General features: G+C 46.5%; 1 protein-coding gene and 1 pseudogene across 2 annotated transcripts; one reads left to right on the forward strand and one right to left on the reverse strand.

Moving 5' to 3' along the window:
- The first annotated feature begins 6,547 nt into the window (after positions 1 to 6,547).
- On the forward strand, positions 6,548 to 12,224 carry LOC100278395 (uncharacterized). Of its 2 annotated transcripts, none has more exons than XM_008678818.4 (4): positions 6,548 to 7,173; positions 9,480 to 9,716; positions 9,810 to 10,163; positions 11,255 to 12,216. In XM_008678818.4, exons 1-4 carry the CDS (start codon positions 6,712 to 6,714, stop codon positions 11,726 to 11,728), a joined length of 1,527 nt encoding a protein of 508 aa, XP_008677040.1. In that variant the 5' UTR covers positions 6,548 to 6,711; the 3' UTR covers positions 11,729 to 12,216. The 2 variants fall into 2 exon arrangements, with proteins under 2 accessions (XP_008677040.1, NP_001358638.1); NM_001371709.1 differs by having other exon boundaries at positions 6,643 to 7,173; positions 9,492 to 9,716; positions 11,255 to 12,224.
- A 193-nt stretch (positions 12,225 to 12,417) lies between these two features.
- Positions 12,418 to 13,321, reverse strand: LOC103653919 (uncharacterized; annotated as a pseudogene).
- Positions 13,322 to 14,670: the final 1,349 nt, after the last annotated feature.

Here is a 14,670-nt window from a genome sequence, read left to right on the forward strand (position 1 = left end):
GATACCCAGGCGAAGAAGTGAGTGAGGGTGGTGAACGTGTCGGACTTCAGCCGAAGGGGGAAAGTCCAAAGGAAATGGGAGTAGTTGTCCATAATGACCAGGTAGTATTTGTAGCCGGAGAGGCTAAGGACAGGAGACATCCAGAGATCACAGTGGACAAGATCAAAGGCCTGAACAGCCCTAGACATGGAGGTGGAAAAAGGAAGACGGGAGTGACGGCCAAGCTGACAAGCATGACAGAGGTGCTTAGAAGAGCCCCGAGTATAGGATATGTCAGAGTGGCCGGCAAGCTAGGACATGACATCAGGTCCAGGGTGCCCGAGGCGACGGTGCCAAATGGCGGAGGAGGTGGTGGTAGTAGCAAGAGCATGTGATGTGGTGGTAGTAGTAAGGGCAGGAGATGAGGCTACTCTGGTGTGGGGAGTGGTGGGCAAGTGAAGGGAATAGAGGGGGCCAGAGTTGTCACAGCGAGCGAGCACAGCATGTGTGGGAAGGTGGCGTATGGTGAGACCCCAGGGGTCGAACTCCATAGAGCACTGGTTGTCACTAGTGAAGCGACGAATCGAGAGGAGGGGATGAGTCAGTCCAGGAGCAACAAGGACGTCGTTAAGGCAGAATGGTCCTGGAAGAACCGATGCACCTACTGAGGTGTCCGGGAGGGTGGAACCGTTGCCAACGACGATGGAGGAAGGATGTGAGGGGTGTGGTGGATGGGAGTGGAGTAACGAACTAGTTGTGGGGGTAGTGTGGAAGGAGACCCCGGAGTCAACCACCCAATCGGTGGTGGGAGGGGGAGGTGGTGGTGGTGAAGGTACGGTGTGAGCGGAGAGGGCTAAAGAAGGTGCCCCGATAGAGGCGCTAGGGAGGGAGGGAGATGACATGGGCTCAACCGCTAGGGAGGCGATCGCAGCACATGGGAAGACAAGCGGTCCAGGCACGTGACGGCCCGCCTGAGGGTGGATCTCGACGCAGTCCTAGAGAATAGGGTTCCAGACTGGATCGAAGGACACGAACATGCCCCGGATGAGTTGGCCATTATGGAGGAGGGCACGCACAGTCACAAGAGCGACGGGCGAGGTAAAGCTCATGTACAGCGGGGGTGACGCCATGGAATCGGTGTGGGTGGGGACAACACTGGTAGGAGAAGCGCAGCTGTGCGAGTAGCGAGGAGGGCTGTCCAGAAGGGCGCACACTGCCAGTAGGATCGAGTCGGGCGGCTTGGCTGGGAGTTGGGGCCGACAGCGCCTGATGGCAAGTGAAGAGGAGGCCGCAACGGGGAGTGCTCGTGGCAGGGAGAAGGGCGGCTGGGGACCAGCGGTCGATGGGAGCGAGGGGAGGAGGCTGGCTGGACGCCGGCCGACGGAGAAGGGGGAGAAGCGGGCCGGGATGGATCCGGCGGCGCTGGCGCGGAAGGAGACAGATCCGGCGGTGCAGGCGTGACGGGAGGGGGTCCGGCGGCGCGGGCGCGACAGGACAGGGCGCGCGCGGCACCGGCGGCTGGAGGAGACAGCACAGGTGCGCGGTCCGGTGGGAGTAGAGGGAGGCGGCCGGCGCAGTCAGGAGTTGGCCGACGACGACCCTGAAGAGAGGGAGAAGGCGGGAGTCGCGTCGGGGCGCGGGCGTGAGGCGGCCGGGCGTGCGGGATCGGCGCGGTCGGCCTTGGGCGGCTTCCTGGCGCGGCGGTTGCAGGGGCGTCTGTCCGGCCGGTGCGCGGGGCGACGCGCGGCCCTGGCTGGGCGGCTTCCTGACGCGGTGGCTGGAGGGGCGTCGGGTCCGGCTGGCGCGCAGCCCTGGCGGCTGGAGGCGCGGGGCTGGGAAGCGATGGGGCGGCGCCTTCGGCGCGGTCCGGGCAGGGGACAACAGCGCCTAGGGGAGCGCGGCGCGCGACAGACAGGGGACGGTGGTGAGGAGAGGCAGCGGCCTAGGGAACGCGGTGCGCGGCAGCGTGGCAGGGAGAAGAGAGAGAGGAGCGCGGTCGCGGCTGGGGCGACGTCGGGGCGCCGGGCCTGCTGGCGGCGCGGGCGACTGAGGGAGATGGACTGACGGCTGCAGGGGTGGAGAGAAAAAAACCTAAACCTAGGCTGATACCATGTTGGAATGTGAACCCTAACCCTAACAGGGGTTGTGTGATATATTAATAGGCTGAGTAAACTGGGCCTGGCCCATTACAGAGGGGTGAGATGGTCATTACACGGGGAAGACTCCAAACCCTAGACGGGTATTCTAATAAAATGCACTAGAGATAATAGTTAGTTAGTTAAAAATATACTAGTAGAATTAGCTAGCTAACAAATAGTTAGCTAACTAGTAGCTAATTTACTATAAAATAGCTAATAACTGAACTATTAGCTAGGTTGTTTGTATGTCTCTAGCTAATTTTAGCTACTAACTATTATCTCTATTGCATTCAATCAGCCCCTTAGTCCTTCTATTTTATTTTATTTTAGTTCCTAAGTTGCCAAATAAGGAAACAAAAACTCTATTTTAGTTTTCGTATTCAGCAATTTAGAGACTAAAATAGAATAAAACGAAGTGTCTAAAATTAGTCTCTAAAACAAACATCTCTTTATATATAGCCAACATCTCCGTTACATACATGATGCAACTCTTTATATGATGTAATATGCAACAAGGACTTCTAAATTAAATATATTATTATATAATTAAATTATGAATTAACCTACTAGAAAACCTGCCGTGTAAAAAATTGATCTAGACATACTTAACAGTTTAGAGGAACCCAATGGGATTCTACGGTACTGCCGAGTAAGAGTAACTTTGAGTTGGAATGGCAGGAACCAAGCGACTAGTTAGTGCAATTCGACGTGCCTCTTTGAATGCCCTAGATTAAGTTAGTTGTATAAATTAGCTGAAGACATCCAAACAGTCTAGCTAAATTTACCAAATTAACCAATAGTTAACTAGTTATTTGTTAGCTAGTTAATTTCACTAGCAATTTTTTAGGCAGCTAACTATTAACTCTAGTGTATTCAAACAAAGTAACTAACTTAAAGGATTCAAATACATGACTTAGACTGATTGCATTGTCACTAGTAATACTTGTCTAAGTCATGGAAACAATCATGAAGTGAGTTAAATTTATTTGGAGAAGAAAATAAGAAAAGAAGACAAACCTGTGTTGTCTAGGCGCAACGGACCAGCCCGGTGACGCACCAGACCTAAGTTCAAGAGAGGCCTGTAGAGGAGCTTCGGCAGCCTAGCGCTAGGGCTGGGCATTCGGTTTATTTTTAAATTTCGGTTCGGTTTTTCGGTTTTAAAAAACTTCGGTTTTCTAGACATTAGAAACCAATCGATTTTCTAGAAAATGAAAAACTGAGAAGTTCGGTTTCGGTTTTTTACTTCGGTTTTTCGATAAAAACCGAATACCAAACTTATACTCAAGACAACATATACAACAAGTTTACATGATAGATTACACATAATTTTAAAAAGTAAAAATTATATAGATACAAATATTTAGAGATACATCATACATCACATATAAATAAGTGAATAACAATTTAATTGCTTCACACATTTAGTTCACATAATCGAAAAGTCAAATTTTAGAATTGATAAAGTTTGGTATTCAGTTTTTTGGTATTTCGGTTCGGTATACGGTGAAATCCGATTACGATACCGAAAACCGAACTTCTGAGATACAAAAACCGAAACCGAACCGAACTACCGAAAAATCGAAAATTTGGTTCGGTTCGATACAATTCAGTTCGGTTTTCGGTTTATGGTAAAAAGTGCTCTGTAATCTCCACAACGACTCTTTGGGGGCATTTGGAGCTATAAATACCCCTCCTATCAACCTAGTCAAGCACCCAAGTCACTCAAGAGCAAGACATTCATTCCTAAGCATTAGAATAACACTCATAAGATTCAAGCACCCAGATTGGCAAGAATATCCTAGAGAGAGTTGTGCTACAAGTCGTGTGCTTGTGTTCTTGGTTATTCTTTGTTGTTGTTGCGTTCTTGTGTGTATTCATTCTCCCTCTTGCTTTCATTGGAGTTCTATCTCCCATTCATCGTGTACAACAAGCAAGAGTCTCCAATATCTATGGAGTACCTTATGAGAAGGAACATCGAATCAAAGGAACTAAAGGCCCAAGTTGATCGGTGGATCACTTGAGAAGATCGAGAGAGACCTAGTCTAGTGGGCCACCTCAACGAGGACGTAGGTACTTTGGAGCCGAACCTCGGTAAACAAATTGTTGTGTCTTGTGTTATTTACTTTCTGCAACTTGTTCTTCATCTCTCTCGCTCTAAGTTCTTGCTATATCTTCACTTATGATATTGCCCTTGTATTGATTCCACAATCAAGTGAAAGGACTTCCCTTACTCTATTTTGATCTAGATCTTGAGCTAACATGGAATTTGGGATTCAAGTCTGTTTTAAGTTGTGAAAATACAATTGTTGCCTATTCACCCTCCCTCTAGACAACTATCAATTGATATCGGAGCCCAGCGCTTCATTTAAGGGTCTAACAACCCAAAGCGATGTCGGTAAAAGAATTCCAAAAGATGAAGGGGAAGGAGATGGACAACAACAACAAGGAGAAGGAGGTGGAGAAGCCACAATAAAAAAATGATAAACCTGTTGGCTTGAAATACTTAATTCAAAATAAGTTAGATTATATAATCTTAGCAGATTTTAATTCCAAACAAACAGGCCCTTAGTCATCGCATATAATATAAAGTGAAAGTGACGTGCACACAAATACAGTGTTTTGTTTGTTGACCTTTATTATTTTATAGAAAGACGTGTGTGGGATACCTTTTCTACTATATAAAGCACCAGTTTCTGTTCCCCACATTTAGAAGATAAAACATCTAAAGGAAAAGAATAATATATAAATAGAAGAGAATCTTTTAGATGAGTATGTAAAAGACAGATATAGATGATACCGCTGGAGACGACCTTGGACTGTCTATAATGTGAAACTCTATATGCTCCTTTATCCTAAATATAGAGAATATTTTGTAGCCTCTAATAATGTACTTTGAAACTTTCTCTAAATATCACTACGAGAAATCAGTAAATTTTCAGCGGCATGATCTCCATAAAGGTTTGTGTTGTGGAGAATAACAAGAGTTAGGGCCTGTTTGTTTGGGATTCTAATCTCTCCAGATTATATAATCTAACTTATTTTGAGCTAAGTGTTAGTTTAAAATAAGTTAGATTATATAATCTGGGCAGATTATAATCCCAAACATACAGGACCTTAGTCATTGCATATAATATAAAGTGAAAGAGATATGCACACAAATAGTCATGTTTTGTTTGTTGATCTTTATTTTTCTATATAGAAAGACCTGTTCGGAATACCTTTTCTACTGTATAAAGCACCACTTTCTGCTCCTCACATTTAGAAGGTAAAAAAGCTAAAATTATATACAAAAAATTCAAACCATAGTTATTGACTCAAAAGCCACATTCACATCCACCTACCCAACAAATACACATGGTTTTGTGTTTTATACTTAATACTCAAGCATAAATAAAAATCATATCCACATGCAAATACTTCGTTAGTCAAATATAAAGTGCATATTAAAAATGGTAGCGGGGAGTCTAGCCCAAAGGAAGGGCAAAATGGTCCATGCACCCCTCATTTTTTTAACATCTTACTACTAAACTTTATTTACTATCAAGTATAGAAAAAATGAAGTTTTAGATGGGCTAAGACAACCATATCCTGAGCTTTCTCGTTGGGTCAGCCCAGTTCTCCTAACTTTTATCTTCCTCTTCGACCTAGCCCTCGCATCTATCCGTCCAACCTCATTCTTCCCTATATCGCCTGAGCCAGTTTGCCACGATGCCCCATTCTCGATGCCACTCACCATCCCCCTATCTCGACATGCGATGCTACCCGACCCCTTCCCGATGCCCATCCCCTTCCCGATGCCCCCACACTGCTCGTCGTGACGTCAACCCTCCTGACAGGTCCAATCTCGCTCGTCGCGACGATGCGACTAGTCCCCGGTGACCGACGAACCGTCAAGCACTAGCTCTCAACAGGAGACATCGTTTGGTCCCGTCCCTTTCTTAGTGTCCTTGTCCTTCGAGAAGATCGACATTCGATAGGGTATACACACTTTTGATTTGGTCAGTTAGCGGTATGTTTGCTTATTTAGTTAATATAGTTTTTTATTTGAACTTATATCGTGTACTATGTAATACTAGTTTTTTACGCTCTTACATGATTTTGCCATGCGGTTCTTTTGGTCCCATAATTTCTAGTCCTGTATTTGGCACTAGGGTTATGATCTTAAGAGAAGATGAGATGGATGACATGAATGCTTGTTCGGACACGATACAAAGTTATTCAAAGATAACTGAGAATGCACGACGTGATAGTTTTTTTTTTAGTTACGAAACACGCATTTTGTTAGTGAATTTACGAATCATCACTGACAAAATGATTTGTCGAATTCTTGGGCTTTAGAATTTGATTTGTGTATCCATCCAGCCAATTTTTATTATATTATAGGCCATCACTATTTAGCTTAACGATTAAGTTATCACGGAGTAGTCGCCGCTCAAACCAGAACACCAGACATGCCACATGCTTGGCCCTGCGTGTTCTTCCCGTTCAAACACACAGAACTCCCCGTGGGCCCAAAACCCAGTCCGTCCGGGGAACGTTAGGAAAAAAACTCGAGAGATTCAAACCTCCCAAAGCCCCCGCCCCCATCGCCGTCATGGACTGTGCCCCGCCGCGCGGGGCGTCATTCGACGCCGTCGGCCAGCGGTGGCTCGCCGTATTCGCCTTCCAGGCCGCGTTCTCGGCCGCCGCTTCGGCGCTCCACCTCACGGTGTCCCCGCGCGGCCGCCGCCACCCGCTCCTCGGCGTCCCAACCGGCCTCCTCCTTGGGTTCCATCCGTTCCTCGCTTGCGCCGCCACGGGGATGCTCGCGCTCGCGCTCCTCCTCTCCGTGTCCCCACACCCGCGGCCTACCCCGCTGCCGCGGCGCGCGCTCGCAACCGCCCTCTTCGCCGCGGCCGGCGCGCTTTGCGTGGGAGCCGCGGCGGCCATGCTACCCGAGGACGCCGGGTGGGCGGCCGTCGCTGGGCTTGGGTTCCGAGGCGCCGTGCTTGGGGCCATCTTCGCCGCGCGCTATTTTGGCCGTCGGAGGTGGTTGCTCCAATTTCCCGTCGTGCAGGTGAGTAGAGTAGATTGGGCAAAACTGTGGTTCCTCATTGTCTCATACAGAAAACAGTTTGGAGTGTTCTGAAATTCCGGATGATATTTTAATTTCCACACAACAACTTTATTGCAGTAATAGAGGTTGTAAGTTCATGCTTGCGGCACATTGATGTGCTTTTGGATTACCGACTTAGGTTGTGTTTGTTTTGGTTCAGCTTTCTGAACCAGATTTGCTGCCATCGAATCAACACAAGCATTAGGGACTGTTTTTCTTTTTTGCTCCTGTAGGGAACATATCCTATTATCCTGTGCAATCAAGCTATATGGTGCATCTAATTAAAATCCAACAGTGACTGCTATTTTAGCTGGAAGGGTTAAATGTAAAATAACTACAGAACTACTGGTTTTCAGGTGAAAACTGAAAAGGGTTAAATACAAATAGCAGTCACCATTGGATTTTGATTGGATGCACCAGATTGCTTGATTGCACGTTTGTATCAATATGACTGATTACACATGATATGTTCTGGCTCTTATGTGCTTCCTAGATTCTATTGGGTTCGATAGCTTCCACTACAATTCATTTCTTGTTTCACTTGTGAACCGGAAACTGATCAGATGGGGGTATGAACTGAAAACTGATCAGATGGGAGTATGAACTGAACACAGATCAGATGGGTGTATGCGTGCCTGCTCTGTTGTATACTTCTGGTGAATGTTTCTCGCTCTTATGTGTTTCCTAGTTTCTGTTGGGTTCAATAGCTTCCACTACAATTCATTTCTTGTTTCACCTGTGAACCAGAAACTGACCAGATGGGGGTATGAACTGAAAACTGATCAGATGGGAGTATGAACTGAACACGGATCAGATGGGTGTATGCGTGCCTGCTCTGTTGTATACTTCTGGTGAATGACCATAGATAAACAGTACTCTCGTTACAAGACTAGAAATTTGGGCCAGATGATTTATTGAACTTGGATTAGCAGTCTAGCATAGGGATGCAATTATTCCAGTAGTTGCTATGATCAAATATGCATACAGTTGATATTCCTTCTCTTTATGTTCCCTGGATGCGTTTCCCCACTTAGATCTGCTCTAATTCAGTGAATTGATAACTGATACATGATGGCTATTTGTCCAAATCATTATTGGACGTGTGTGCGCCACTAACTGAAGCAGTGCGCACGACGACGCCGTGGCCGAAACTAAGGAGGGGGTGGGAGCGGGGACAGGGGAGCGGTGGCCACTGCGGCCAGCGGTGTGGTCACTGCGGCCGGGGCGGTGGACGAGGCGCGGAGGAGGTTAGGGTTTCAGATTTTGCAGGATACATGTTGGCGGGCTTAGAAGGAGGGCTCGGGGGTCCTGGCCGGACTGGTGGTGGTGGCGAGTTGTGGGTAGCGAGGGAGATGGAGGGGTGCCGCCGAGCGGGTGGTGGGAGATATCCGGTTGGGCGGAGTCGGCAGCGGGGGCAAGGAGTCACTAGCGAGGTGCCTGATTGGGATTAGTGAAGGGCGGGTGGTGAGGTCGCCGGTGGCCGGGTCTAGGGCTGGAAAATTAGCTCGAGGCTCGCGGCTCGGCTCGGCTCGGAGCGGCTCGCGAGCCTCTTCTTCGAGCTCGTTTTTGCAGCGAGCCGAGCCGAGCCGGCTCGTTCCAGCTCGCGAGCCTTGCAAAAATGATCATTTTATGGAATAATAATGAATATTAGATAGTTTTATGGATAATAACTCATTTTTTAGTCTTTGATGATGAATATATTACAAGTTATAATTTAATTTACTCATAATGTAGAATGATGATTCTATATTTCAAATTTATATAATGTTAATTCACCAAATAATGCAACGATAAATACTAGAATATGGCTCGCGAGCCGAGCCGAGTCGGCTCGCGAGCCAAGGTCGAGCCGAGCCGAGCCTCTTTCACCAGCTCGTCGAATGGACGAGCCGAGCCGAGCTCGTTCAGGCACCGAGCTCGTTCAGGCTCGTTTCCAGCCCTAGCCGGGGCAGTGCTCGAGGCAGTGGAGGGAGGAGAAAGATGGGTGCAGACAGAATAAGAAGACCATGCGGCAGAAACCTTCCTGACACGCCTGCACGGAGTAAGAGCCCTGGCTATTCGTGGCTTGACGAACTTACAGAATCAGTAATTCCTTGATAAGTCTTTTTGGTATTTTTTAACCAAAAGTGTCCTAATTGGAAATGAAGAAATAACCTATTTCTTAATTGTCATTTGTTTGTATTGGTTTGAGCGAGTAGTAACTTAGCTTTTCCTGTCCAATCATTTAAGTAGTTGTCCTGCACTCCTGCTGTCCTAATTTTCACTAGCTTTGTGTGCAGCGACCTTTATTCTATGGATTGAAGATGGGTGTCCTACCATCTGGAGAAAGAGCTCTAAAGTTATCAATGCAGGCCTTCTTTCTTTCCCTTTTCATGATTTTCTTTCTTCCTTGGCAATTCAGAACGGGAGGTTCTATTGGAAGCCAAATACTTACTGAGATCAGCATTTTTATAGTGACCACTGGTGTTTCTCTCTGTTTGGAAATAAATCATCATTTTGTTCAGGTCTGTTCTTTGTGTTCCAAGTCTTCAGCCTTTGGAGCTTGGCTAACTTGATTGTTTTGGTATGTAACCAATTCCCTTTCCAATAAATTTCAGGTTGTACATACAAGGAGGTGCAGTTTTGCTCCGCCTCAGAGCACTGCTGCTGCAGACACTAATCCCACTGAATTTATCCTAGAATCTTTGGAACAAAGTGATCCACGATCATTGATACAATATCTTGCATACCAAGATTTGTGTGTGGCATCTGAGTGTAATTTGGAACCATGGCGCAGAGCTGCTTTCTTTGAGGAATCTGGTGAAACTTATAAAAGAATCGTGACAACTTGTTTGAAGCCACTTGAGGAGTTTACTTCAAAAATTGCTGAATCCCTTGAAGATTTTTCTAGTGATAAGCCAGAATTGATGCTACAACAGTCCAAACTCTTTAGTGCATTTGATGATTTCCAGGTGAAGCTACATTATGTATATAATTACCTCTGTTGTTGCATTTTCAGCTGTGAGCTTTCTACTGTTATTTTTGTTTGTATATGCAGTCCCTTATAAACTTTTATAACTTGCTGTCAAATTATTTGTACATGCAATTCTTCATTCATGATAAACTATTTATTGTTAAGAGGGTGTCTTCAATGAACCTTGCATTTGGGTATAATTTAACTAGATACTGATTTATTAGTTCAACTTTTTTGAACCTCGAGATATACATAAAGATTTAGTACAATATACATGGATGACTTGTGAGAACTTCGTGTATTCAGTTTTGTACACAGGAACCCACCGAATAGTTATTTTGCTCTTTATAACTTCCTAACCTTATCAAATCAATTGTTTGGCCATATTACGATGTTGCTTTTTATCATGTTCAGACCAATTCTTTATTTGGCATATTTTGGTTAATTGGACCTGAATCATCAGTTGAATTCTGGCAAATAAAAAAGACCTTCGTGGACTTCTATTCTATTACATAACTGTAGAAGATATCTATTTATTGTAAATAAGTATGATGGATTCACATTTCTGTTTTTGGTTGTAATAAAGGCTAAAATTCAGACTAGAAGTAGTGTCTGAACTGAGTGAATCCTTGTAATTTTTTTTCTTGAATACTGAATCCTTGTAACGTAATCTGTTGATAGTTATTAGAAAATAGTTCAAGAAGGGCAGGTCTGGCACAGTGGTGAGAGCTATCTCGAGTCACCAGGTTACGGGTTTGAAGCACTCTCTTCGCATTTGCGTGGAAAGACTTCCCTCGGTTTGTCCCTTCCCTAGACCCCACTCATATGGAAGCATCCAACACTGAGTCAGCCCTTTCTTTATTAGAAGATAATTCATACTAATAAAAAAATCTTAAATTTTTTATTTTGAAATTGTACTTCATTGTACTGTGATGAATTATGAATGCAACATTGCAGATGTTAGTACCTAGTGTTGAGCATACCTTTTTTTTCAGGTTATGGGATGTGTTTGATAGTTGATTGTTTCCCATGTACCCGAGGCTGCTTTTGTGTAAAAATTAAAAATATTTCTGTGCATCTTTGCTGTAGATATGCGCATGGTGTGCTCGGACATTGACTGGGTTAACTGCGTGCTCACGCCAGGAGGATCGGTATGGTGTTGCTCAACTCACTGGCTGCAATGCTGCTGTGATGACAACGTTGCTGTCTGCCCTAGTAGCAATTGAGACATGCTTAGGAAAGAAAACAAACCCACAGCCTGTGCACTCATTGGGTCCTGAAAACATTAGGTGGGTTAACTTCTCCACAGGACGAAAAGGCACTGGAGTTGCAATTGCATGCACACAAAAAGGCGGCCTACACAAGAAAGCTTATACCATGGCAGATGTTCTTCGGACTTCTGTATATCAGATAGTTTCAGCATTCATCGATGACCTACGAGCTAATGCAAAACCATCCAGCTTGGAGAAGAACTGGATCAGTGAAGGGAGAAAACCTGTATATGGTTCACAAGCCGTGTTGGTTCAGAAGTTGATTCTGTTTATTGAGTACCGTGCAGTATGAACTTGGTTCATGTCTCTCAGATCCTTACCTCCATATCAGATCATACTTGGTAGTCATGGGTTTTTGAACTTGGTTCAAGAACCATTGATTTCCACCAGAGCCTATGAAGATGGATCCTAAAATTACTTCTGTATTCCTTTGGGCTGCTGCACTGCTGAAGGCAGTGACGCTCTCGGATTGGATAACCATTATGCACCCAGGCCTTGTTTCTATTCTGGTTTATCCACTCAGGCCTTTGTTTCTATTCTGATTTGTAGTCTGGAAGTTGAATAGAGTTACCTGTATGTTGTATCATGGAGAGGGAATCTGAAATACTTATGATTTTTTTATATCCACTTATCAGATTTATGACAAACTGTTAGTACTGCTTAGCTGCACCTATTTGGTGGAATTTCGTGGTGAAAAGGTTCGGGGTGATGATCTCCTGGAATAGGTTCCAGTTGTTCTTTCCCAGTTTACCCAATAGCAATATCAGCCTAGTCTTGAAACTTCTTCCAGATATTTGAGCTCATAGTTCGCAAACGAGAGCTTATGCGTTCATTGTTCTTACATTCCAAAGTCCCCTGGAAATGTTGAAGTCCAAGTTGGTAGCGTGATTGGAGCCACAAATCACAGTTCTGTTTAATGTATTTAACTTCACAGTACGCTAGGGAATGCGAATGATGCTGAAAAGTATTGCAAACGACATGTGAGTTCCCAACCGAAGTCCATTGCTATAGCTGTGGATTTTCATTACAAAAAGGTCAGTCTGCATTCTGCAAAGATCACAAACGCATTGGGAAACAGAAGAGAATACGAGCATGCCATTGATTTGGCTGTTAGTTCAGGCACGGGTGGATGCGCTGATGCGTAGCTGTGCCTGCGACAGCGCACCCCGTGACGTGAAGGCGTGCGTCAATGTCGAGCTCAGGCAGGCTGATCCGTGGCTCAATTAACGATGAGAACCTTGGCGGCCACGTCCTCAGGCCTCGCACCGGCGGCGGCATTCTCGGCGCGACGGCCGTGAGCACCGACAACCCGCCGCTCCTCGCGGCCGTCTTCCTGGCGCCGGACGCGGCGGCGGGCTTGGTCCAGTGCCTGCGCGGCGAGAGGAGGCGTCCGCGGTGCGCGTCGAGGGCGCCGCCGCAGCTCCGCGACGGCTTGAGGCGCTTCCGGGCCGGCTTGGCCAGGTCCTCCAGGGACCCCACGGCGGCGACCGAGGCGAAGGACTGCGACTTGCCGTCGAAGAACCTGGACAGGCCCCTCTTGAGGGGGAGCTGCGTCATGAGGGCGGACATCTCGAAGCGGTCCGAGCCGGAGGAGCTGGCGTCGTCATCGAGCTCCGACGAGGAGCCCGCGGACTCCCTCGACGTGGACGTGGACGGGGACTCGGAATCCGACGGCGAGCCGATGTCCTCCTCCTGCTCCGCGCACGCGACCTCGTGCGCCCTCCCGCTGTGGAAAAACAAGTAGGCCTCCATGATCTTCCCGAGAAGATCAGACGGGACGCGAAACGCAAGCAAGGATCAGAGCAGGCCAGATAGAGAAATAGCAGCGCTGTGACACAGTGTGGCCAGAGCAGGCAGGGACGACAGGTATAAATGGGTGCCGTCGCGATTGGGACTGGGAGGGGATAAGACTATCCGCAACCGTTACCTCTAAATTTTTCCCCCTATATCACTTTCTCCCCCTATTTTTTCCCCTATTTTTTCCTCTCCCGCAACGGTTTCCCCTAAATATTCCCCCTATATCCCACTACCACTATAAAATATCATTTTCTATACCAACTATAAATTTTTTATCTACTAACAATTCTTCACGGGCCCACAGCATAGTGCCAAACAGTGTAAGGGCGCATGAACAGTGAACCGCCAGGAGTGGAGGGAGAGAGAAGCGCTCCCCTCGGTAGGGGGCTCCGTAGAGGCAACCGTTGCGCGGGTGAGGGGCCTTCTGTACACGGCATGCAAGGGGAGAGGGAAGTGTAGCGGCGACCCGTGCAGACAGTCTAAGAACGCGACGGGAGGCGAGAGGAGTCAGCGGGCACGCGCCAGAGGAGGAGATAAGGCTAGCTGCAGCGCCATCCGCTACACCCGCGCTCCCCTTTCCCTGTAGCGATTTAGAGCGACGCTCACGCTGCAGCGGCGCGCCCTAAACGACTCCCTACGTGCTACAGGCGTAGGGGAGGACGCGCACGTCCCCCAGATCAAGGGGAGCACTGTAGCACCCCTTTGCACAGTGCTCCCCTATTTAATAGTTGAACAAAAATAGAAATAAAAGATGAATAGGGGTAGATAATAATATTTTATAGTTGTAGTGGAGTATAGGGGGATAATATAGGGGAAACCGTTGCGGGAGATGAAAATTTAGGGGGTGAAATGTTGATAATGTGACGCAAAAAAGTGATATAGGGGGGAAAATTTAGGGGGAACACTTGCGGATAGCCTAAAAAGGGAGACGCGATGCGATGGAAATGGCATTATCATCATCTCCCTGCTCGACTGCCAGCATGACGTGCCGTGAACTGCACCGCCCACCCTGCACAGCTATTTCTCGAAGGTTTTCTCAATAATTAATTAGTTTTTTGTGAGGGGTCCTCCGCCACATGGACATGGTTCCCGGTTTCAGCTAACCCGCGTGCGCTTGGATGACCTGACGAAGTAACGCAGATCAGCTCTGCTTGCTCACTGGTAGTATGGGTGACAATGAGATTTAAATTTTACACTATAAAACTTAAGGATCAAATCGATTAGGATCAAGCTATATTTTTATTTATTTTTAACTAAAATTTATTTAAAGTCTTATCATTTTGTGAAAAAAATATTTAGATCATGCTTCATTATCACCTCTATTAGTAGGTAGGAACTAGAGATGAAGCAAAGCCATATGCTTTTAGGTCATGTTTGGTTGGAGATCTCTCATGCACTTGTCTGTTAGGCAAGGAATCCTAGCACCAGACACTCAAA

Source organism: Zea mays, chromosome 4, assembly GCF_902167145.1.
Source record: "Zea mays cultivar B73 chromosome 4, Zm-B73-REFERENCE-NAM-5.0, whole genome shotgun sequence".
Lineage (NCBI taxonomy): Eukaryota > Viridiplantae > Streptophyta > Magnoliopsida > Poales > Poaceae > Zea > Zea mays.

What these genes read in the sequence shown, in the direction of transcription:
- LOC100278395 (XM_008678818.4), top strand. Translation starts at nt 6,712, where the DNA reads ATGGACTGTGCCCCGCCGCGCGGGGCGTCATTCGACGCCGTCGGCCAG. An exon ending in TCCAATTTCCCGTCGTGCAG is followed by an intron (nt 7,174 to 9,479) that starts GTGAGTAGAGTA and finishes AATTTTCACTAG; the next exon opens with CTTTGTGTGCAGCGACCTTT. An exon ending in TAAATCATCATTTTGTTCAG is followed by an intron (nt 9,717 to 9,809) that starts GTCTGTTCTTTG and finishes AATAAATTTCAG; the next exon opens with GTTGTACATACAAGGAGGTG.